Source organism: Cucurbita pepo, chromosome LG04, assembly GCF_002806865.2.
Source record: "Cucurbita pepo subsp. pepo cultivar mu-cu-16 chromosome LG04, ASM280686v2, whole genome shotgun sequence".
Lineage (NCBI taxonomy): Eukaryota > Viridiplantae > Streptophyta > Magnoliopsida > Cucurbitales > Cucurbitaceae > Cucurbita > Cucurbita pepo.
The window spans coordinates 9,624,538-9,649,021 of NC_036641.1; the positions used below are offsets into that span (position 1 = coordinate 9,624,538).

The 24,484-nt window shown below is 37.6% G+C and overlaps 4 protein-coding genes across 8 annotated transcripts; 2 read left to right on the forward strand and 2 right to left on the reverse strand.

The window, feature by feature from the left end:
* Positions 1–497: 497 nt before the first annotated feature.
* LOC111793085 (protein phosphatase 2C and cyclic nucleotide-binding/kinase domain-containing protein-like) lies at positions 498–6,483 on the reverse strand. 4 transcript variants are annotated; one of them, XM_023674811.1, is made up of 15 exons: positions 6,321–6,483; positions 4,332–6,230; positions 4,036–4,167; positions 3,691–3,924; positions 3,439–3,564; positions 3,197–3,259; positions 3,033–3,115; positions 2,704–2,935; positions 2,245–2,619; positions 2,098–2,164; positions 1,717–1,997; positions 1,568–1,633; positions 1,337–1,458; positions 1,135–1,267; positions 498–1,024 (listed from the first exon to the last, which is right to left on the reverse strand). In XM_023674811.1, the coding sequence occupies exons 2-15, from the start codon at positions 5,358–5,360 to the stop codon at positions 779–781; spliced, it is 3,189 nt and encodes a 1,062-aa protein (XP_023530579.1). In that variant the 5' UTR covers positions 5,361–6,230; positions 6,321–6,483; the 3' UTR covers positions 498–778. The 4 variants fall into 4 exon arrangements, with proteins under 4 accessions (XP_023530579.1, XP_023530581.1, XP_023530580.1 ...); XM_023674813.1 differs by having other exon boundaries at positions 4,332–5,566; positions 6,131–6,483; XM_023674812.1 differs by having other exon boundaries at positions 4,332–5,677; positions 6,131–6,483.
* A 1,258-nt stretch (positions 6,484–7,741) lies between these two features.
* Positions 7,742–11,575, forward strand: LOC111794009 (probable lactoylglutathione lyase, chloroplastic). The gene is made up of 9 exons (XM_023676110.1): positions 7,742–7,880; positions 8,452–8,659; positions 8,761–8,885; positions 8,979–9,043; positions 9,225–9,437; positions 9,584–9,631; positions 9,989–10,096; positions 10,231–10,371; positions 11,197–11,575. Exons 1-9 carry the CDS (start codon positions 7,742–7,744, stop codon positions 11,236–11,238), a joined length of 1,089 nt encoding a protein of 362 aa, XP_023531878.1. The 3' UTR covers positions 11,239–11,575.
* A 1,247-nt stretch (positions 11,576–12,822) lies between these two features.
* On the reverse strand, positions 12,823–14,163 carry LOC111793528 (protein SPEAR1-like). The gene is made up of 5 exons (XM_023675451.1): positions 13,790–14,163; positions 13,615–13,707; positions 13,217–13,284; positions 13,020–13,107; positions 12,823–12,936 (listed from the first exon to the last, which is right to left on the reverse strand). Exons 1-5 carry the CDS (start codon positions 14,021–14,023, stop codon positions 12,823–12,825), a joined length of 597 nt encoding a protein of 198 aa, XP_023531219.1. The 5' UTR covers positions 14,024–14,163.
* A 4,712-nt stretch (positions 14,164–18,875) lies between these two features.
* On the forward strand, positions 18,876–24,481 carry LOC111793529. 2 transcript variants are annotated; one of them, XM_023675453.1, is made up of 5 exons: positions 18,876–19,049; positions 19,714–21,823; positions 22,288–22,416; positions 22,703–23,420; positions 23,589–24,481. In XM_023675453.1, exons 2-5 carry the CDS (start codon positions 19,939–19,941, stop codon positions 24,211–24,213), a joined length of 3,357 nt encoding a protein of 1,118 aa, XP_023531221.1. In that variant the 5' UTR covers positions 18,876–19,049; positions 19,714–19,938; the 3' UTR covers positions 24,214–24,481. The 2 variants fall into 2 exon arrangements, with proteins under 2 accessions (XP_023531221.1, XP_023531220.1); XM_023675452.1 differs by having other exon boundaries at positions 19,844–21,823.
* Positions 24,482–24,484: the final 3 nt, after the last annotated feature.

Sequence of the window (24,484 nt, forward strand, 5' to 3'; positions counted from 1 at the left end):
GGAATTTGATTGCTTGTTTGGAACGAAATTCTTAATGCCATCTTTTCTGCACGACTTGAAGTGAGAATCCCTTCTTTGTTTCTTCTCTTATTCATTATTTAAATACTTCAAAAGTCAGACTTCACAATTCTGATTTAAATTAAATTATAATGTCATTATTTTTTTTTAAAGTACTCTGCGCATTGCGCAGCATCGTCATAGAGAGGTTTCCACACCCTTATAAGAAATGAATGCGCATCGTCATAGAGAGGTTTCCACACCCTTATAAGAAATGCTACGTTCTCCCCTCTAACTAATGTGGGATCTCACAGTTCACCCCTCTTGCTGGCACACCACCCGGTGTCTGACTCTAATATCATTTGTAACAGCTCAGTCCACCGCTAGCAAATATTGTCTACTTTAGCCCGATACGTCAACCTCACGATTTTAAAACATGTTTGTTAGGGAGAAGTTTCCACGCCTTTATAAAGAATGATTCATTCTCCGGAAGAACTCTAAACCAGTAATAAAGCCCCACCGAAGAAGATGGATTTATTATGAGCAGGCTGTAACACAAGTTTCCAAGAGAAGACTAGTAATGATTTGAATGTGGAGCAAAAATGATGAACTCTCCTCCATTTACATATATATTTACCAACCTACTCTCTATTCACAACTCATCAAATTTCAACAAACAGGTTGGGAAGAATAAGATCTGTTCAATATGATGCAATTTACTTGCAATGCCAAGTAATCAACCTGCATACATATTGATGGAGAGTTTGTCCGACTTCCACTTCTACCACTCGCTGATCCACTCGGGGGCATCCGACTCGTCGGGATCTTGAGGTGGTTCGACTAAAGAACCACAGGAATCTTCAGGGTAGCTCGCCAAATATTGAGCCACACGAGAAGTGATCGAGTCAGGAACGGGAAAGGTACTGTCACGGATCCCCTTCCAATCGACACCATCAAACCAGGGATGACTTCCAACCGAGTTTTCGTTCTCGTTGCCAAGTCGTTTCTTCTCATCAACTTCAAGTAACTGATCAAATGATTTATCATAAAAGGTGAAAACTACCATATATGCCTGGCTTAGCAAAGTTCATGATCCGTAATTGCAGTTTAGGAGATTGTTGATTATATTAGCATTACCTTGACGATGAGATCGGTGGCTTCAGGACTGATAATCTCGGGAAGACAAGAAATATCGAGCTCGCTTTGTCGACACGATCCAAATGGCGTTTCACCTTTCAGCATGAAATAGATTAAGACTCCCAACGCCCACCTGGGATTTTTTTTAACACGGTTAAGTGAGTTGTTGTAAGCTCAAGTACAAAGTAAGTTGCATTTTTACCAGTCAGCAGCAAAACCATGGCCATTGCCCTGAACTATCTCAGGTGCTAAGAACTCTTCCCTCCCCGACATAGTATACGTTCTCTCACCCAACGTTCTTTTCCCGAATCGGAAGTCGACTAACTGAAAAAAGAATGAAATCAAAGAAGAATATAAGCGGGGTTCTACTGACAGCTCCTTTTGTTGAAGACAGAGACCTTAAAAATAGGAACAAATTGGAGCAGGTATGAACCTGTATCCGTCCAGTTTGATCCAGCATTAGAACATCGGGGGAGATTCCTCTGTAGAGAACACCAAGCTGAAAATTCAAATGAATGGCAAAAACATTAATCCAGGACGGAAGAAGACAACACAAAGAACAGCAATTCCACAGAATCAAACCTTGTGCAAATCTTCCAGTGCTATAACAAGAGAGGCTGCATAGAAACGAGCAGAAGACTCGTCGAGTGGAACGTGGAGTATCGAAGCGAAAGGACAAGCAAGGCATGTTTTCAGCAATATGCCAGCATGTGATTGATCTAAACAAGTGCAGAGGAGTTGCGGCACACAAGCTGAAGAACTGACGGTTTTCATAAGATTTTTCTCCTTCAACATTTGTTCTTCAAGTCCCAGCCTTTTGACCTTCTGTCTTGTAAACCTTTTTAAACTAAGCATACTTTCTGCTTCAAATTAAAACCCACCAAGGAAGTTCCATCAGCAACAAAGAAGAATATCATTCATAGCCATTATAAAGAAGATTGACGACAATATAATACAGGATACCTGTGTTCCTTAACCGAACTAGCCCGATCTCACTGTATTCTGTGGAATATAAGCACGTTTTCCACTCCTAAAACAAAAACAATCAAAGAAGATAATATTAGGAGTGTGAAGAATGCATTCTCAGCAGATCAGCAAATGCATTCTCACCAGATCAGCAAGCTCAACTTTTGAAAGAGCTGAAATATCCATAATTGTAGCAGAGTGATGGAGGGAGTCTGAAGAATGTTCCTTTTGGTCATCTTGAGAGATCTTTGGTAAAGGACCAACAACTGATTCAAACTTTTCCTTCGTTAAAATAGCGCATACGACATCTCCCACAGCAACTGCGCGTAAGAAGCCAATATGCTCACCAAGAAGCGCCCATTCGCCAAAATAACTTCCCTCTTTCTTAATAACTGAGATCTCTTTACCATTCCGTGCAACATCGTCCTCGTAAATATTTGAATTGCTCATTAACTCTGCATCAAAAGCAATCCTCACTTGGCCCTTATGAATAATGTGAAGTGCACGTAAACCTTCGGTCTGCAATAGAAAAAAGAGGTACTTGAAGAGTTGTTAAGACGACCTTAATGTCAGTTACGTGCGGTAGTAGTACAATAAGGTTACCCCATCAACTATCAACTGCCCATCTGAGAAGGTAACTTCAGAAAGGCAATCTGCAATGTGACTCAATTGCAAGATCGTTAACCTCGACAGAAGGTCCACAGATCGAAGCAATTTCAGGGACGACAAGTTCGAAAATTCTGATATAAGAATTCCACGAAAGTCCTCTCTTTTCAAAGCCCAAAGTGTTCCACTAGTCACAGCACGTACGGAGGCTTGAAGTGGCTTGTTATACCTGTACATACATTATACACACACCAAACTCATTAAACAAAATGAGTATCAACAACATATGATCAATATATGGTGCTACAGTTAACGAGAGAACCCACATCAAAGCCAGTTCGCCAAAGGAAGATAGCTTCTCAGCTGTATAGTGTTGCAGAATTCGAGGAACCTCTCCATGGCTTTCTTCCTGCAATTGTGATGATAGCATTTCAAGTCAACATAAAATCTCGAGAAAATGCTTTGAATATGTAATATAATGGATATGAACCTGGGTTGCCAAGACCTCAAACTCTCCGCTTCCAACTACATAAAAACAGTCACCTTCGCCACCCTACAAACCAACACGACACGTGCACATGATAAAAAATCGACATCTTAATTCATTCATGTAAAATCCACCATATAAAAGCAGCTGCCTCAAATTCTCATTTGCAGGCATGTATTTGATTTAAGGGTAGCAGTTGGCTTTCATGACAAGTAAAGAAAAAAGAGATAAAGAAAGAAAACTACTTGTTCGACTACAATTTGCCCCGGTATGACCTCGACTCTTTGCATGCAATCTAATAAAACTTGGCACTGAGAATCGGTTAATTTTCTGAAGAGGAAATGATCGTGTAATGCTCGTTCAATATGTGCCTGTGGAATATGAAGCCAAAAAACTCAGCACCTCAAAGGTTCATACTGGATAAATGACAATGAAACAAATATGTACTGATAGTTCCTTGATAATCAAGATAAATTAGAATCATGACATGAGCTTACTTCTTCTTCCCATGTCTTCCTGTGAGCTGGAGATGGAGGCGCCCAGACCTGCCCATTCTCTAGGGAACTTTCGATAGCCCTGAGACGTGCCCGTGACAAATCTTGCCTTGCACGGTTGTTTCGATTCCAGCCAAAGGTAGAGGGAGATTCTGATCCTGTCACCTCCAAAACTTGAGGAACAGTGGATCGAACAAAACCACCTCCACTGGATCTTGTCGATTCACTAGTAACCGTCTAACCAAATAAAACAAATATCTGTTGAACTAAATGTAAGAAACTATAGTAACTAACGATTTTTTAAACTTCAACTTGAACAGAAAAAAAAGATAAAGAAAGCCTTTGTACATTGGTTAGCCCATTAACGTGCACCACGATAACAGTGATATCATCAGTTCGAGTCTCATATTGAAGCCAAAGTCTGTAAGACTCGGCCACAATCGCAGCACAAGCATCACGAGGATCTTTATGTTTAGCAACCTGGAAGATAACATGAAGAAAGAGATTCAATATATTGAAGGTTGCTTGATCATTCACTAGTTCCTTAAACTGTAATCAATCAAGAATTAGCACCAATATCACTTGGTTTAGACAAAAACAAACACATTAGAGTACACTAAACATATCATAGAGTAGTACATTACCATGTCGACCACAGTTTGGCTCGAAAGAAACTCGAAAACCCCATCACTAGCAACGACAAAGAAAGGATTATCCGGTGTCAGCTCTAGAACAACAATTTCCGGTGTAGCAACTACTCCAATAGTCTCAGCAATTGAGTCACCTATACTTCTTGTAAAAGCAGTGCCAGGGTACATCCCATTAGGCACCCATAGCCTAGGAGGATCACCATCATCTCCTTCTTCAGTACCCCAGCACCGAACATCAGGATTCTTCAGCCCCTCAATCTGATCAAGTGTAAGAACTCTGGCACCATAAAGCTTAACACGTTCGAGTTCATCGGTTCGGAACGGGGTTTGATCGATCGAGAGGTCAACAGCCACAATTTCCTTTCCTCTCAGCTCGGCTAAAACCGCTCTCGAATCACCTGAATTAGAAACATATATAGTCGTACCTCTAACTAAAACAGTAATAGCAGTAGTACCACTCATGCTATCATCCAACATATCTGCGTGTAATTGTGAATTAGTCGTCAAATAGGCCGCATGGCAAGCCTCAACTGCGTCACTGTGGAACCTACTATTCCTAAGTAAATTTTCACAGAGCTTTCGTTTTACAAACTGCGAGCACTGTGTTCCGAATTCCCCATGCCCGTCGAAAACTCCAAAGAAATGGTCATCTGGGTTGTTCCCAAATGGGGTGTGGATGCAAAAACTGTCTTGATTCGCCTTATCGAGAGCATCGGGATAGTACCCTCTTTGCGAAAGAAACGAATATCGCAATTCGAAGTTTCCAGAAGGGACTTTGACGGTTCGAGACCCATCAGCAGGCAAGAACTGCGCTGAAATTCTCGACAGCCTCGTTATTCCAACTTCTGAATCTCTGTTGTTTGAATTCAGTTGGTTGCGGATTTCATCTTCTTGGCTATCAGAAGACGAAGTAGAGATCGCGTCGATTTCAACGGCGGTATTGGCATTTTGGGTGTCGGCAATTCTTGAAGATCTTGGAGTTGTAGCCTCGCCAAAACAAACCCTCGAATGAACGCAACCCATTAGAGTGAATACGGAAATGAAGTAGAGCGCGTTAGAAGAATTGAATTGCCGCAAAATTCACCAGGCTCACGCGCGCCAAAGCTCGTTAACCTGTACGAACCTCCTCTGACTGTCGCTCCGTGAATAGAATTACACAACACCCCGCCGCAAGCTTAAACTAACCCGCTGGCGGGCAAAATGCAAGACCAAAAATTTTTCTGATCAATCTTCAGAATCGAAGTTTTTTTGGAAGACCCAGAGCCGGAATTGTGGAGAGAATGCCGGAAAACAGAATACAAAAGGGCGAGAATAGCTTTCAGATTCTAAGCATGCCTTATCTTTGAGGAGACGAGAGGATAGTTGCAGAAGATAAAATTAGAGTCAACAACTTAATCAAAAGTACACCCCGAGATTTTCTGCTGATTAAACTTGAAACTTCGAAAACCCACTAAAATTTTCTAAATTTCGATGAGGAATTCGGATAAACATGAAAACGACATTCTTGATCTACTGGGTTAAAATTAAAATTGAAAAAGAAAAAAAACGCGATACAGCGAAAGAATTAAGAAGAAAACCAACCATTAATGACCCAAAACCGAATCCCCTTAAACCCAAAAAGAATGTAACTGATAAGAGAGTGATATGAGTCAACTTGGAGGAGCCCAAAAATCAAGAAAGACATAAAACAGAGGAAAAAAAATAGATATCAGTAAGCAGAGATAAAAGTAAGTCCGAACATAGAAAAAGTCGCTGAATCCGTCCTAAAACCATGAGCTCAGATTGTCACCGACCTTGAGCAGAGGCTCGACAAGGCAGAACAGAGGTCAGCGAAGATGAAGCTCACAAAAGCAGCTTTCTGCCGCTGAAGATTTTTGGTCTTCTCAAACGGCCCTGTTCGTCCACGCAATAAAGCTTCATCTTTAAAAAAATTACAGAGCAGATGGAGAAATGGGGTGGTTTAAACAGAAGAAACGGCCCTACCCATTGGCCTAAAACGCCTTGGGATGTTTGGATTTGTGTTCGTCTTCAAAGAAGTTGACTGTGCAACAAGTACAGTACAACAGAATATCACCAAAAAAAAAAACCTCTACAGAGATATGGAAAACATTTGATCCCAGAAAGAAGGGCAATAATTTAATTATTTTCTTTGGGGGCTTTGTTTAATCTTGAAAACAGTGGGGACTGGTGGTGGAGCAAATTATCCAACATGAAAAGAGCCTCGAGCGGCTGAGAACGCCACCCACGTTCTCTCATTATCATAGCAGTGGACCCTGACTCGTCTTTCTGACCCCTAAAAGACCCAAACTTTTGTCTTCAAAGTTGTGTGGATAGGATGCTTTTCGCCGTTGAGGTTAACCAAGTTGATTATTCAAAGCATAACCAATTGACTTGACAAGATCTTGATTATATTTCTGGTGGGTGGTAATTCTGGAAGTGGTTTCAGGGGAAGTCAACAGGGATTCTAGAAGCTGTTGGTTTAGTTTGATGTTCGTCCACATTAGATAGCCATAAGTCCTTAGAAGAACATGAGAAAGACGAGGTTAAGAAACAGTAGATGAGTAGGGATTATCCAAGGCGTAGTTCATGGACCCCATGGGAAATAGAAAGCGAAAAAGTAGTATATGCATGAGGCATGAAACACAGAGGATTTAAAGAAATGGGAAAGGCCCAAAAAGATGAACATTTGATTGGGTAACTTTTCATAGGACAGGAGGCACCGGCCCCTGGCTTTGTGAATGAATGAACATGTACACGTTTGGTTGTGATTGTTGGGGCATCTTTTTTTACTTCAAGATATTGACATATATATAATACCAAGGGGAATGAGCCCCACCTCCCCTGCCTCTCCATTATTGGCCCCACTTTCTACTCTGCTGCCTTCGACTCAAAAAACTACAAATGCACTTGCCTTCTCCTTACTTAACAAACAAACACCTCCATTTTTTTTTTAACTTTGTTCTTCAAAAGGATGAGAAAGAAAATGAAATCTCTATGTTTATATGATGTATGAGTCTACTTGATCGGTTGTCGTCTTACGATCATTATTTCATTAAGAAGGCCCATATCCTGCCGGCCCATATTCTGTCCGGCCCAACGGAGCGATCCAAAGAAAACAAACAGAAGGTGAACAGATGGTCGCGAGACAGAGTGATCTTTTTCTGGCGGGTGAAAGCTTTTGGCATATCCCGCAATCGCTAGAACTCGCTGTCTTCTTCTTCTTCCTCTTACTGCGAGGGCTCAAAGTTGCGGAAAATCTCTAGAAGATACGGGAAAGAGAAGAAAAACAGAAACGAAGATTGGAAATTGAGTTTGGAGAACCTGTTTCGCAACTAGTTATTCTGTTCATCACTTGGGCTTTCACAGTTCGTGCTGGAATTGAGCCGAAGTGACGGCGCAGAGTTATGGTGAGGATATTACCAATGGCTTCCACATTGCGACCTTCCATTTCGTCATTTAGGTTTGCTGCTGCCTCTCGTTTGGCTCATTCTCTCACTTCTTACACCCCTACTCGGAGGCTGCCTTCATTTCATCTCGGTTTTGGTGCGCCTTTAGTCTCTTCACTGAGCCCTGGATTTAAATGCTAATTTTTGTACTCCTCAATATGTTTCTGTATTGTTTTATCGTGTCGTTTTGATTTGGCGGCAGTAATTGGTCGGTTCCGGGATTTTTCCGGCTTATGCCAATTGGTTGTGTTCTGTTGAAAGCTTTCCTATCACATTCATAGTTGGATTGCTATGCTGTTTTAGCACGATGCCTTGCGTAGCTTCCTGTTCCTGGGTGTTTTCCACCGTCACTAAAGACTAAACTGAAATAGAAAAATTAGGAAAAAAGCTGAGAGTTGGAAATTTTCATTCATGTAGCAGCATTTATGCATCACTTTCTGGTTTGAAATCTGGAGTTCTTATGAAGATAGATGATATTTTACGGTTGATATCTCAATCCTGCAGCTTTTCAAACCATGTTTTCTATGTGAAGTCTTTTGGTTCGATGGTTTCTAGTTTGTTAATTGTATTTGCTAACTTGGATTCCTCATTTGGTATGAAGACATGAATTTTTTTGTGTTACTCCAGACATAAATGTCTCGGGAGAATGATTTTAAGTTGTTGTATAGCTGTTCCCCAGGCCCAATTCTTTGGTCTAAACACTTCGAAGTTGTGGCAAAAGGAGCATAATAACACCATAAGGGTGGCCATAAATGGATCTGTAGCACAGGCTAGCACAACAACCAGTCCAGAAAATATTCTTGAGTGGGTGAAAAAGGATAAGAGGAGATTTCTTCATGTTGTCTATCGTGTTGGAGATTTGGAGAGGACCATAAAGTATGTATAATTTCCAAGAGACTTAAAGTTTCTTGCTACATCTTATTATCTCTTTTCCCGTCTTCCTAAGACAATTCAATTACAAAATATGTTTACTGCAGATTCTACACTGAGTGCCTGGGTATGAAGCTGCTACGAAAACGTGACATACCAGAGGAAAGATATACAAATGCATTTCTTGGATACGGTCCTGAAGATGCTCACTTTGTTATTGAACTCACTTACAGTAAGTAGTCTACGTGACTTTATCCAATATTTCACCCCCATGAATTGACTAGATCAATCAAATTGATTTATTTTGATTGACTACTGATCACAGATTATGGAGTTGACAAGTATGATATTGGAACCGGATTCGGACATTTTGGTATTGCAGTTGAAGATGTAAGTCTATGCTTTATTTTTTTATTTTTCTATGTTATACGCTTGATTTATACCATATAAATTTATTTACTCTTGTGTCAACAGTCCCTTCTACTTTGTGCTTTTGGCCTCATACCCTTCAAATCATTTTTTTAGTTACCAGCTTTTATCATGGTTTTTTATTCCCACTTTCTACCACTAGGTTTCGAGGACGGTGGAACTTATAAAGGCCAAGGGTGGAAAGGTTACCAGAGAACCTGGTCCTGTTAAAGGTGGCAGTACTGTGATTGCCTTTATCGAAGATCCAGATGGCTATAAGTTTGAACTCTTGGAAAGGGGGCCTACTCCCGAGCCTTTATGTCAAGTAATGCTTCGTGTAGGTGATCTTGATCGATCCATAAATTTTTATGAGAAGGTGAGACTTGTTTGAATGCTATATTGGGCTGTCTAAATGTTCCTCTTTTTTTTTTTTTCTTTCTTATAGTTAGTTTTGTTTGATTGTTTTTCCTTCTCAATACCTTTGTCTGATACGTATTCCGAATCATGTGCATTTTATGTAAGGCTTTTGGCATGGAAGTCCTTCGCAAACGAGATAATCCAGATTATAAGGTAATATGGTATTTTTGTTAGATTTGTTTTCCTACAAGTTCTAAGATAGTTTTCTAATTTCAGAAGATTCTGCAATCTCTGATGGAAAATTTTTGTTTCTTCAATAGCCTGGGCCTCCCGCCGGGGCCCGCTATGTCAAAAATGAGAGAAACCACATCCCTCTCTTTCCTTTTTTTTTTTTTTGCCAGTATGTGTCACATGGGAGGGACATGGGGACTCAAAAAATGGATCCTATCAACTTGTTCCGACCTAGGATAATAAGCTCACACACACATGCATGCTGATGCTTTGATATATGTATTCCATGTGATACTTTTATATTAAGTAACTTCTTTTGATTTTACATGCAACTTTCAGTACACGATAGCAATGATGGGATATGGCCCTGAAGATAAAAATCCTGTACTGGAGTTGACTTACAACTATGGAGTTACTGACTACGAAAAAGGCAATGGTTATGCCCAGGTTTAACATTTACACTTGTGTTCCTTTTGTTTTTGCTATTGGGATAGTAGAAAGAAAAACCTGATGGATGTCTTGCTGTATTTGTAATCTAGTGGAACAATGTTTGGGTATAATTATTTCTTTCCTTTTGACAGATTGCAATAGGCACAGACGATGTCTATAAAACTGCAGAAGCAGTAAAACTTTATGGAGGGAAGGTCACCCGAGAACCTGGACCATTACCTGGTATCAACACCAAAATTACTGCATGCTTGGATCCTGATGGTTGGAAAACGGTACGACTTTCGTATTCAATCCTTGTAGGCTTCAAAATATGCATGAAATCTCTTGATTAACCTTTCGCTCAGCATCTATAGAACTGATTTAGTATTGACCCAGATTCCTCGTTATGGTTCCATTGACTTTCACTGTGCACGTGAGCGAACATGGTAAAAGATGCTCCAACTCAATCTAGTTATGCACCAGATACTGTGCACATGAGCTTTATAACTATAATGATTCAAATCAATCTAGTTATGCATGTTCAGTTCTTATTTAAACTCAGCTACGAGAAAGTCTCATGAAAACCTTCCGAGTATGTGACCTTGTGTCTTGTTTGTGATTCAAACCAATCAAGTCTTGCATGCCTTTGCTGAGAAAATAGTCATTCAAACCTTTAATCACTGAGTTTCTTTATAAGTAGCAGAAAATTGTTTTACACAACGCACTCAAATTGCCGCGTATCTTGTGTTTTAAAAAGCAGAGATCTCGAGGGGAATAAATGCTTCTTCCATCTAGATTTTGATTTTCTTGTAAGGGTAGAACATACCCTGCATATTGATCTTGGTCGCTCAAAATATAACTAAGTGAGGAAACAGAAGAAGAACAATGATCGCAAGTATAATTCTCTCTTATAGGAAAGTGATCAAGAGTGGACACATATTTATAGAAGTGGCTGCTTAAATGAGTTATAACTATCATAACAGTAATTTGGTTTTATTATAACAAAATAATAAAGAAAATGAATAGTCGGTTCAGTTGCCATATCAATCTGGCTGTGCTGTTTTTCACTCTTTGGTACTGATTAGTCGACTTCTCATTTGTTCTCTTATGATCTGCAGGTTTTTGTAGACAACATCGATTTTCTTAAGGAGTTGGAGTGAGAGAATCATGGAATTAATGCCTGCCAGTTCCGTGCCAGTTGAGACCCAAGCCCAGCTTGAAAATAATTCTTTATGCTTGCGTCTAGCTTCGCGCTGATTGAATATAGAAATTGTCTGTATATGCCATGATGTCTTGATAATTTGCTATTAGGCTTGCATAATGATGATCAAGTGTATTTTAGGGTTTGAAAGGCTTACCTGCATGAGTTAAAATGAATAAACTTACAGTTCTCTGTAATGTTTATTTATTGATTTTAACAGCAGAGCTGTGGCATAAAATTTTTGACACCCAACTTAAGTTTAGTTGTATGGTTCAGAATTCAAGTTCCATTCCCCAGAGATGTGTCGGTTGGCTCTGCGGCTATTGACTTGATTGATTCAAAGTGAGTAATTGATATATATAAGAAAATTTGGTAACTTTATTTTATGTGTAAAGGCTAGATTTTGTGTAAGAATCGAGTTATGTTGGAGGCAATTTGATGACCTCTTGATGGAAGCTCTTATCAACGTGATCAAGTTGAGAAACTTTGAAGCAATGAAGTAAGCATGAAATTTTGCAAGTTTTTTTTTTTACTTGGACAAAATTTAGAAAGCAATAAATTCACGATAATAGCAAGAATAAAGGAAATTACATGAAAGATATGAGTTATCTAGAGGTTCTACTTTTTGATACCAAATTATGTGAAAATTACAGTGAATTGGAATTAAAAATTCTTCAATTCAATATTTTGAAAAGTCTCTTGGATAAATTTAAATGGAGCACAAAGACCAAAAACTGAATAGTCAAACTTGAGATAGAATCCAAAAACTTTACATGCATGTCATGTTATAGATCATCTCAAAACGTGTCTACTAGTGAGGGAATTTCACAACTTTATAAAGAATGTTCCGTCCTCTTCTTCAACCAATGTAATGTAGGATCTCTAGCGTCTTCGTTGGCGGTGTCTAGCTCTAATACCATTTGTAACAGTCCAAGTCCATCGCTAACATATATTATCTGTATTGACCCGTTACATATTATCGTCAGTCTCACGATTTTAAAACGTGTCTACCATGCAGAGGCTCTAGCCCTACTTCGACTAATGTCTCATACCATTCGGTAACGAGTTTTGATTCCATTTGTAATAGTAAATAAAAAAATTAAAATTTTGAGAAATTGAGATCCACCCGCACTTCTTGATATCAAGTTTTAGTATATCACGTAACAATTTCAAAATCACTTTTGAACATGCTCTGAATCTCCTTTTAACGTTTTACAATATCATATCATCTAACAATTCACAAGTTCATCACATGCATCATCGTTCTTAATTAACAATGGGTCTCGACTCGAGTTCGGTCATACTCATCTAAGTGATTGTCTATGCTAAAGAGTAATACATTTTCACAAACGCTTTTGTCAAGATCTTGAGAGAGAGAGAGGGTTTGAATGATGGATGAGAAGAAAGTGAACAAAGGTTAGGTCTCTTGACTTACATCAATTGAGAGGTAATGTTCCATTTCCATTGAAAATTATGTGTAGGAAAAAGATGAAATCCAAATCCATAGCCCTTCACACACAGACTTCAAATATATGTTCATGTTCTAGATTATTGAGAGTCTAAGCTCCAAGTCCAGTTCTTGGCTCTCACATGCTTCTGAATTCTGACTCATTCGTCCACTCCTCTCCTGTCGTTTGCTCCTTCGGGTCTGTGTCCACTGCACAAAACAATCAAATGGTTATCAAACGAGACCAAAACGTTTCAAAATAAAAAAAAACATTCAGAACACAGCATAGTTACCTCTGCTTGTGGATTTTGAAGATAACATGGCATGTTTGGTTGTGCAAAATGCTGAGCCTCTAATATCCCACCATTGCTTGGATCCCATCTGTTCCCCAATCAAGCAATAAACAGCTTAGTCTTCCTATAAATGTTATTTAATTAAGTAAAGTAAAAACTATATCTTGATTAACAATGTAATTAAGTGAATATAGTACCTTGCTGCTGTGCTGTACTGAGAATCACCATCTCTAAGGTTTCTTCTTTCATATTCTCCAAACCCCATCTGCATTGCCCATCACATACAATCCTTAATCACTTAAACCTACTTAATTACCATCATCAACAGATACTTTTTCAAGTAATTTTGTGGATTAACAACCTTAATTCTTAGTAATAAATTAATAAATTGTTATGATGAAAAGAGTTTGAAGAGCCCATTTTTATTAGATATTGATTAGAGTTTAAGAAAATTGATCCTAAATTTGTTTCAAATTCTAGGGTTTGCCCTAACAGCACCACACAAGAAATTAATACATAATTAAAATCACTCTTCATAATCTAAACATACCCCAATTAATAATAACTTATAAAATCATCAAACGAAACTACGTACCATAACGTTGGACGGGAAGCCATAAGAGGGTGAGGAAGAAGTAGACGAGGGTACCGACGAATATCCTGTCTGTACTCTCGATACCTCTTGATCCTGATTAAATCGATAATTATTCAGTCAATTTAAACATAGCTCCGTCGGAGTAAAAGAAAAGAAAGAAGGGAGAAAGTGTTACATTATTGAAGGTGTAAGAAGTGGGATGAAAAGCAGCAATTTCACCATGCAATCTGATCTTCTCAAGCTGAGCAACTCCAAGCCCTCTTTGAGGTTGCCTTGGTTGCTTATCAGAACCTCCCTTCCTCCCTCTTCTCGTCGACGACGACGACGACGGTGACGACGAAGACGACGACAACAATCCACTCCCTCTTTCATTCCCGAAACCCGGTTCCCCAAAATAACCACTCCCCATTACGACACGAACTCGAACCAAAACAAAAGGGTTTTCTCCCAAAAGAACTAAAAGGATTAGCTAAGCTAAGCTAAGGGATCTGAGAACTTGAAGCCTTTAAAGCAGTTGTTGAAGGAGGAAAAAAAAAAAAAAAGAAAAAAAAGAAAAAAAAAAAGAAGGCAATGATGCATAGCTGGATGAGATTGCGTTAAGATTTTGAGTGCATTAATAATGTGGTTTAAACTTATAATAATATTATACCAAGCCTGGGAAGCTTCATAAATTAATCTCTTTTTTAATATTTTATTTCTCATTTCAATACGCATTTTTTCTTGACTACAACTTGAAAGCGATTGTCTTAGATTTTCCTCATTTTTTATTCCTTCCACATCTCTTTATCAAATGACACCTCCTTCTATTCCCCTTTTTTTTTTTATAAATATAATGTATGGTCATGTTTCTTGCTCTCAATTATTATTATTATACATCTGCCACGTCATCCTACCCAACCATATATTTTCACCTTAATAATTATTCATATTCCCTAATCATACACTTTTCAAAATTAACCCATCAAAATATTTTTTTAGCGAAAGAGTTCCAACATTCTAATACTATACTATATTCTCATGTGTATTATTTTTTATGCTCGTAGTTGTTAGGTCATTAATCACATGATCATAAAATAAAATTTATATTCATCATGATTGACCCTATGTCTTATTTAGACGTATTTGTTCAAATTAATAATTTTTTAAAATGAATGATGAATTTGTAAAATGAAATTAGAGGTCAACTTTGTTGTAATTAATTAATGAAACAGATCTAGGATTCAATTTAATTCATAATTATTGGTATTATAAAACATTTATAGAGACATGCTCAATCTCCACTACTTTATTTTATACCAGTTGTAAAATAATTGTCACCAGTAACCCAATTTGTTAATAAATGAATATTTGATAAAAGCATTTAATAATAAGGTGAAAAGGGAAGCAAAAATGATTATGAAAAAGTTTACAATAAGTGTGTAGTAATGAATAAAAATGTGGGTCCTAAGATTCAGGTTTTATTATCATATTGTATTTTGGCGAAGAATTTAAAAGCTCAAAATGCAGCAAAAGATGATCCAGCTGTAAGGGGTGTTCTTAATCATTAATGGTGAATTAGATGACAAAGATCTTACAAATTTGATTTTGCAGCCCCCGAGGGATTGTCTTTCTTCATAATCGATTATATAATATATGATCAGAACTTTATTATAAAATATCAAATTTGGACACAATCAGAAGGATTTAGTATTGAAACAAATGATCGCCTCATTATGCACCAATTCAATTTTATATCATTGCTTTTAGTTTTCTGTGTTAGACGAACACGACTCTCTATAAAAGTATGATATTGTCCACTTTGAGTATAAGTTCTCGTGTCTTTGCTTTGAGCTTCTCAAACTTTCTCCCAATGTTTCCACACCCTCGCAACAAATGTTTTGTTTCTCTCTCCAACTGTTGTGGAATTTCACATTAACTAATTCAACTATAAAATTGTAATAGAGATATTGTTGTTGCATGTCACAGTTCTAGAGTGCTTCTTGTTCTTTGTGTTCTTTATTTTTCGTCTACTACTTAACCTTGAAGTTCCTCACGCCTACCCTAAACGTGAAGCACTTTAGAGACTCGAGACATATTGAAATTAATATATATGTATAAATAAAAGGGTTAAATATTATAGGGAAGCAAATCCAAGAGATTGAGGTGGTTGTGTGTGTTGGAAAGTGAAAGGATTTTTGGGTTTCAAAAGGGGAGCATGTGATTGTAAGCTTCATCAACAAAAAAGTTAAATCCCTTACCTAATCCCTCTAAACTATTTTATTTCTTAATATATATATATATATATATATATATATATTGTTTATTTGAGTAAAATAATTAATTTTCCATTTTCATCTAAACAAATACTTAGCCCATCCATTAATATATATATATATATATATATGGTAGAAGAAAAGGATGATATAGGATGCCACGTGTGAGATGTAAAAGCAAGAAGAATAAAATTGAAGTGAAAATGCATTTAATTAGGGTGTGGGGGAATGATTTGAATAATAAAAAAATGTTGATAAAAAGTAGGAGAGGAGAAAAGAAGGGGATCATGTGGATACGATTTGATGATGATATAAGGGAGAAAATAAAATTTATAATAAGAAAGACATAAGAAAGTGGAGGGATATCGCTATAGATTTGGAGCCACATGCACACATTTACACAACAACCTCTTCATATCATATCATATCAATCTATACATATCCCTTCCCAATCCTTCTTCTTTTATCCTATTTCAAATCCCATAACATTATTCATCAATCAAGTTAGTTAGTGTTAGACGATCACGACTCTCCACAATAGTATGATACTATCTACTTTGAGCATAAGCTCTCCTGACTTTGCTTTGGTTTCTCCAAAAGGCCTCGTACCAATGGAGTTAGTATTTCCCACTTATAAACCTATGATCATTCCCTAAATTAGCTAATGTGGAACTTCCATCATCCAACAATTAGAACTCAATTGATTCAAATCGACTGGACAAGCTTGTCTCCTCAATTCTTGATTGGACTTTACATTATATTGAGTTGATTAGCTTTATACTAATGTGAATGTCATATCTTTATTTTAATTGTTCATATTCTCATGACTTTGATTTTGATGTACTTTGTGGTTAATTTTTGTGACATCCCACATCGATTGGAGAGAAAAACGAAATTTTTTATAATTATGTGGAAACCTCTCCCTAATATACACGTTTTAAAAACTTTGAAGGAAAACTCAAAATGGAAAGTCCAAAGAAAACAACATCTACTGGTAGTGGATTTGGGCCGTTATAAATGATATCAGAGCTAGACACCAGGTGATTTGCTAGCGAGGAGATCGAGCCTCGAAGGAAACGATGCGGTGTGTCAACAAGAACGTTGGCCTGGAAGGTGGGTGAATTGTGAGATCCCACGTCGATTGAGAAGAAGAACAAAACATTTTTTATAAAGGTGTGAAAACTTCTCTCTAGTATACTATGTTTTAAAAACCACTAGCAATGGGCTTGGGTTTGTGGACTGGACAATATGAGCATAACTCAACGTTGGCATGCACTACTAAATGAAGTGACCCGTTTCCAAAGCATTAAAAGGAAGAAAAAAAAAAGGTTTCTTTTTTTGCAAGTATTTATAGGTATAAAAAGAATGGATGAGAAGTTTGAAATAAAATAAAAAGGAAACAAAATTATTTGGGAATGTGAAGTTATATTAAAATTATTATGTGTAGATCTGGTGAATCTACATTATTTATTATGTTCTAAGTATTAAGCTAGAGTTTGGTATTAAAATCAAAATTAAGGTTGGGACCACCCTAATTAAACCTTGGAAACAACAGAGAAACAGAGGGGGTGGGTTTAGATCCATGTTGATGTGGAACAAAAATACATTAAAATTAAACCATTTGCCAATTCTTTAATTTCCCTTCAACATTTCAACATATTAATGTAACGGATCTTCTCTGTCTCCCATTTCCCACAAATCACAACTCTAAACAAACCAACATCCCTTTTTCTTTTCCCTTTAAAAACATTACAAAAATTACAAAAAAATAAAATAAAATAATAATGAGATTTAAATCTTTGCTTTAACCTATAATTATTTTAAGAAGATTAACATTAATTAAAGGCCTCTCTAATCATACATGATTAAGCCTTGATTCACCATTTATTTATTTATAAACTTGATTAGATATGCTCTTGATTATGTTTATAATGGAGAGAGAGAAAGAGAGGGCTGGCTTCAACATGCAGGATTCGATTCCAATGACTTTTAGAGATTGGCTAATTAATTGTTCATCGCCTAATTTAAAATATTGCAACACGCATTTTTGTATATAATTCTCTCTGCATGGGCTCTCCAATAAAATATTTAATCCACCCATCTTTTGTTTTTCTATTCCATGTACTCCTATTATCATTATTATTATTATTATTATTATTATTATTATTATTATTATTATTATTATTTCAAATAATTAAGTGTTATGATTATTTGTCACAACTTATTGTTTATCATATTTACATGCATTCATTAATGTCCCCTGTGGATATCCTACGTTGATTTAATTCATAATCTCTCCATTCCAACAATATACTCTCATTATTTGTTCATAATTTTTTTTAGTAAATGAAATATATTTTATTCATCACTTTTTTCCTCCCATTTTTTAAATATTAAAATATTTTTCTTCGACATAAAAACTTGAATATTAGTACAAAGTTCAACGCATCATTTAATGAATATAAAATAGAAAGAAAGCAGTAATATCATATTAAATCAGCTTAAAATGATATGTCTGGTGGCACATGTTGAAATATTTAGATTAAAAAAAATGTATTTTTCAAATATAATAAATCGTTTAAAAATTTACAAAAATAATATAATTCAAGTGTTGATACTCCACTTTAAGAATAATACTAAATTGGATGAAAATAATATCAAAGATATTTGGTTTAAAACTTTATATTATATATTTATCACTAATAATTTCATAGCCCTAACTCTCTCATTTCACTAATTTTATGTATTATAATGACATTAGTTTAATTAATTAAAGAAAAAGAAAAAGAAAGGAACTTGGGCTTTGGGCCGAATACCCAAATGAAGGCAAATCGAGAATTGAATTGGGCTTGAATCCTGGGTTCTATTTCCTTTTACAAAGGCCCGATCTTGCAATCCAGGCCGCCGTGAATGGGCCGTTCGACTCCATCCAACCAAGCCCGAGAAAATGAAGGTCACCATGAACAAGAGCTAAGAGCAAGAGAGCAACAATCGACAATGTCTTGAGATAAGGATTTAAAGACCCACCTTTCATTTCCCTCTCCTCTCCTTCCTTACCATCATGGAATAGCTTCTTATCACTGACTGTCTCCCAATTTTTTGTTTTATTTTTCTCCTTCTATCCAACGTTCCAAACGGACAATTTCTTTGCTGTGCTGGGTTTTCTATTCTAGGGGTTCCGAGGTACACAATTCTGCCCTGTACTCCAATGGGTCTCTGCTCTTTTCTCCTTGTTGCTTCTGTTTCAATGGCTTCTCAATTTAATTCTGTTAACTATCAGCTTCTAGCTTTGTTGCTTCTCTGTGATTGAGATTCTTACTTAAATTTGAATGCATATTCGTGTTGATGTTTCTGGTTTGTTGGTCGGAGACCCGCAATTAGTTTTGGGAAACTGTGTTCCATTGCTTGTGGAAGTTTATATTGGGTAGTGTCGACTTGCTTGATTCTTGAACGCCCATATAATTTATCAGCTCCTAAATATTAGGAGTTTAGATGTCTAATTGAGGTTTGAACTGAACTTGTTCAAGTTCCGCATTCTTGGACTGGATATCTGAAATGTCTGAGTGAACTTAATTATGTTGGATGAAGTTTGGAGAGCTTTAACTAGCCAATTCACACAGCTGATTTTAGAGAAAAATTTCTGGGAATTTCTTCTTACTAGGTTCTATCATTTTTAATGTTGAGTTAAGCTGGCAAAGCATTCTGTTATTAAATGAATTTTTTATTTATGCTAATTGAATGAGTATGGCTTAGCTTATATCTTGAGTACTTATAAACGTTAATATGCCCTTTTGAAGTTTTATCTGGTTAACCTCGAGTTGAATTGTTCTGAATTTGTTGCTGCAAGGTGGATCAACCAAGTGTCGATGGTTTCTTCATTAGTATATATGATAATGAAAATCTATGCTCTCTCTCATGATATGCTATTATGGAGAACTGTCCTGGATAAATTGGGATGCTGCTAATGTCTATTGCAGGGGGAAGCAAGAGATGAAGAACTAACAAGAAAAAGGGGCTTTTCTCCCTACAATCAGAACCTTTTCTGCTGCAATAACTTTCTTGACTAAATACAATGTCGGTGATAAGTCCATCTTCTATCAGCAATGTTTCACTTGTTCCTATAGCCTCCTATACTAGGAAGAGCAATAGTTCAACAAGATTCAGCTTTTCTAGAAAACCCACTAAACATACACTTCATAGCCAAGGATTTCTTTTGCCCCTATCAAGTTCAGTTAGGCTGTTTCCAAATTGCAGTAAAAACTTTTTTTCTAATCATGGCCGTAGAATCCCAATATTTTCTGCCACAGGAACCGATGTGTCAGTGGAAGAATCAGACTCACCGGTTGCTGGTGAAGAATTAAATCGTAGCTCAGAACTTTCTTCCGCAATTGCAACAAATGAAAAGGACCCTGTTAAATCAGATGCTGGTACTGCTGCTCCTACTCAGTCAAAACGTTCGAGACCTGTGAGGAAGAGCGAGATGCCAGCTGTAAATAATGAGGAACTCATTCCTGGTGCAACTTTTACTGGGAAAGTGAGATCAATTCAACCATTTGGTGCCTTTGTTGATTTTGGCGCATTCACTGATGGCTTAGTACATGTATCAAGGTTGAGTGATAGCTTTGTTAAAGATGTTGCAAGCGTTGTTTCTGTCGGACAAGAGGTGAAAGTAAGATTGATTGAAGCAAACGCTGAAACTGGACGAATTTCTCTATCAATGCGTGAAAGTGATGAAAGGAAGGAATCTTCTGCTACCAATGACAAACCTGCGCCTGGAAGAAAGACCTCTCCAAAAGCTAGAGGACCTAAGAGGGATGGGGTGCAGAAGAGCTCAAAGTTTGTGAAGGGGCAAGATTTGCAGGGGACAGTGAAAAATATTACTAGGTCCGGCGCCTTCATATCTCTTCCCGAGGGAGAGGAAGGATTCCTCCCCAATTCTGAGGAAGCCTTTGAAGGATTTGGGAATCTTATGGGTGGCTCTACATTAGAAATTGGCCAAGAGGTTGATGTTAGGGTGTTGCGGATTGCAAGAGGACAGGTAACTTTGACCATGAAAAAAGAAGAAGACAATCAAACATCGGACTCTCAGGTCAGTCAAGGGAAAGTTTTTGCTGCAACAAACCCCTTCTTGTTAGCGTTTCGTAAGAACAAAGATATTGCTACATTTTTAGATGAGAGGGAAAACGTAAAGGAAGTGGCTACAAAATCTGTGGTTCAGAAGGTTACAGAAATAGTAGAAGGAATAGTTGATGCAGATCAGACCGTAGCTGATGATTCCACCGAAGTGATAGATGAGGCAATAAGTGATGATAAGGAGGAGGAAAGTCTGCCTTCTATAGTTGACGAAGCAGTTGAAGTTGATGAGCCTGCAAGTTCAGCTGATTCATCTGCTGTGACTCAAGATGACTCGGAAAGCATATTATCTACTCCAGAACACATCGTGGATGATGTAGTTGATGCGGAGGATAAAGAAGCTGAGCAAAGTCCTGAAACAAAGGCTTCTGATGACAACCAATTAGCGATAGAGCAAGCGGCTGATAAGCCTGAAGTGTTAGATGACCCATCATCTGATGCTTTGGTCACTCAAGATGAAGGAGAAAGCACAATATCTCGTTCGGAAAATATTGTGGATAGTGTAACTGATACGACTGAGAAAGAAGCAGGGGGAAGTTCTGAAGTGAAGGCTTCAGAAGACGAGCAACCAGAAGAAGTCCAGGTGGTTGAGGCTGCTCAACCGATCGATGGACCGGAGACTGATGAGAAAGTAATCGCCCCTGATGATGAAACCAACAATTTAGTCTCTTCAGAAAGTCCAGTTAGTGAAGATAGTGTTGTTACGGAGAAAGAAAGTGAGGAAAGCCAAGAAAATTTGGAAAATGAAATTGTTTCTGCTTCTTCATCTGAAAAAGAAGAGGACAAACCAGAATCTGATTCAAATGGTAGCATCACAAGCTTAGGTAAATTTCAGAATTATATTGAAATTTTCAATATGTTACTTTTTAACTACTCAATCATGATGGTGGATATCTACTTTTTGATTTAGCTTCATTCAAACAACTTGAACTGAAAACTGAGAAGCCAGTATAACTATAACTTGTTTGGGCAATTTTTTCTTGGCCTATTGCTAGAATTTGACAGGGTGAGGCATCTTTGGAAATAATAATCTATTTGCAATTAAAATGAATAGTTCATAGAATTTTGAGTTATCACTAACAAGTAATTATTGATGTATGTTATTCAGTAAGCAATCTGAACTACTAGATCATGATTAATTTCCCTCAAGTTGTGTTAGTTCAACATCAAAAGTTCGAATGTTTATTCACTAATTAAACGTTCACTCTTTTAAGTCGTGGACTTGTAACTGGATGAAATTATAATGTTTCTGGATATTCAACTGAGGATCAAATCCAATCTTCTGTAGGTCAATCTAGTGAAGAAGTTGCTGAGAATCCAGTTGATATCGAGGCACCTGCTGAAAACCCTGAAGTTCTCTCCTCTACACCAGTTACAGAAGAAAAGATAGAAGCCTCTCCTGAAGTTGCATCAAAAGGTTGTTTTTGTATCATTTGGATTTTCTTTTTCTTTCTTTTACATTCAGTTATCACTTGGACGTATCATCATATGGAACACACACGGCGCACAAGAAAAGAAAAAAAAAATCTATTTGGTCAATTTTGGTATGAGTTATGATATGTGAGATAACCACTGATTACTTGGGTAACTGGTAGCACAATCGAATATTTTCACCTGATTTACCATGTTGGTTTTACTTGATATTGATGTTGCTCACCTGCAAATAGCTTTATTTAATTCTTGGAATGTCTGATGTGTTGCAGCTGTGATATCGCCAGCTTTGGTAAAGCAGCTTCGTGATGAAACAGGAGCAGGAATGATGGATTGCAAAAAAGCTTTGGCGGAGAGTGGAGGCGACATTGCTAAAGCTCAAGAGTTCCTGCGAAAGAAAGGTTTAGCAAGTGCAGAAAAGAAAGCTAGTAGAGCCACAGCTGAAGGAAGAATAGGTTCCTACATTCATGATGGTAGGATTGGTGTTTTAATAGAAGTGAACTGTGAAACAGATTTCGTCTCGAGAGGAGATATCTTCAAGGAGTTGGTTGATGATTTGGCCATGCAAGTTGCTGCATGTCCTCAAGTACAATATGTGATGACTGAAGATGTGCCAGAAGAGATGGTGAACAAAGAAAGAGAGGTTGAGATGCAGAAGGAAGATCTTTTATCGAAACCCGAGCAGATGAGGTCAAGAATCGTCGAAGGGCGGATAGGGAAGAGACTTGAGGAGTTGGCATTGCTTGAACAACCATACATCAAGAATGATAAGGTGGTGCTGAAGGACTGGGTGAAACAAACTATTGCAACCATTGGAGAAAACATTAAGGTTAAGAGATTTGTGAGATTCAATCTTGGAGAAGGCTTGGAAAAGAAAAGCCAAGATTTTGCTGCTGAGGTGGCTGCACAGACAGCAGCTAAACCTGCTGTAACTACACCAGTAGAAGAGGAGAAGCCCGGTGTAGACGAAGCAAAAGAAACTGTTCCCAAGTGAGTGGTCTTCTCTTAATTCATCGCTTTCTATGAGCTCTTCTTTCACATTGCATTCTTGTAATGATCGTTTTGTTTCCATTTTTAGTTCTTGGAGTAAGGACTTTTTTCATCTGTGCTGTAAGACATTCCATTTGAAGTGATGCTAATGCCAATGCTGTATTGCAGGACTGCAGCTGTTGCCGTTCCCGCAGCCCTTGTTAAAAAACTCCGAGAAGAAACCGGAGCAGGGATGATGGACTGTAAGAAAGCCCTCTCTGAAACTGGTGGGGATCTAGAGAAGGCACAAGAGTACCTGAGAAAGAAAGGCCTCTCGAGCGCTGATAAGAAATCTAGTCGTCTAGCAGCTGAAGGAAGAATCGGATCCTACATTCATGACTCCCGTATTGGTGTTCTAATTGAAGTGAACTGTGAAACTGACTTCGTGGGGAGAAACGAAAGATTCAAAGAGTTGGTCGACGACCTTGCAATGCAGATCGTGGCATGCCCAGAGGTGCAATATGTGTCAATGGAGGACATCCCAGAAAGCATTGTCAAAAAAGAAAGAGAGATTGAGTTGCAGAGGGAAGACCTTCAGAAAAAACCAGAGAACATTAGGGAGAAAATCGTCGATGGACGGATTTCCAAGAGGCTCGGAGAACTTGTGCTTTTAGAACAACCTTTCATCAAGGATGATAGCATTTTGGTGAAGGATTTGGTAAAGCAAACTGTTGCTTCTCTTGGTGAGAACATAAAAGTTCGACGATTCGTTCGTTTCACCATTGGCGAGACAGTTGCAGATTCGAATGAATGAAGCTAAACAGGGTACCAAGCATGGAGAGTGAAGCTAGACATGGGGCCATTGTAACAGTACAGAAGAATATGAAGCTAAGGTAAAACTATTTTTATGGAAAGAAACTTGAATATTCATTTTCCTCTCTTTTTTTGGTAGGGAAGAGTTGAGTTTACTAAAGCTGCTTTGTAGCATTTTGTTCTGAGAGATGATAAAAGCTTCATTCATATTATTCTCTGTATTTTGACTAATTGATATGAATGATCATATTCATCAATTTCGTATTATGTGA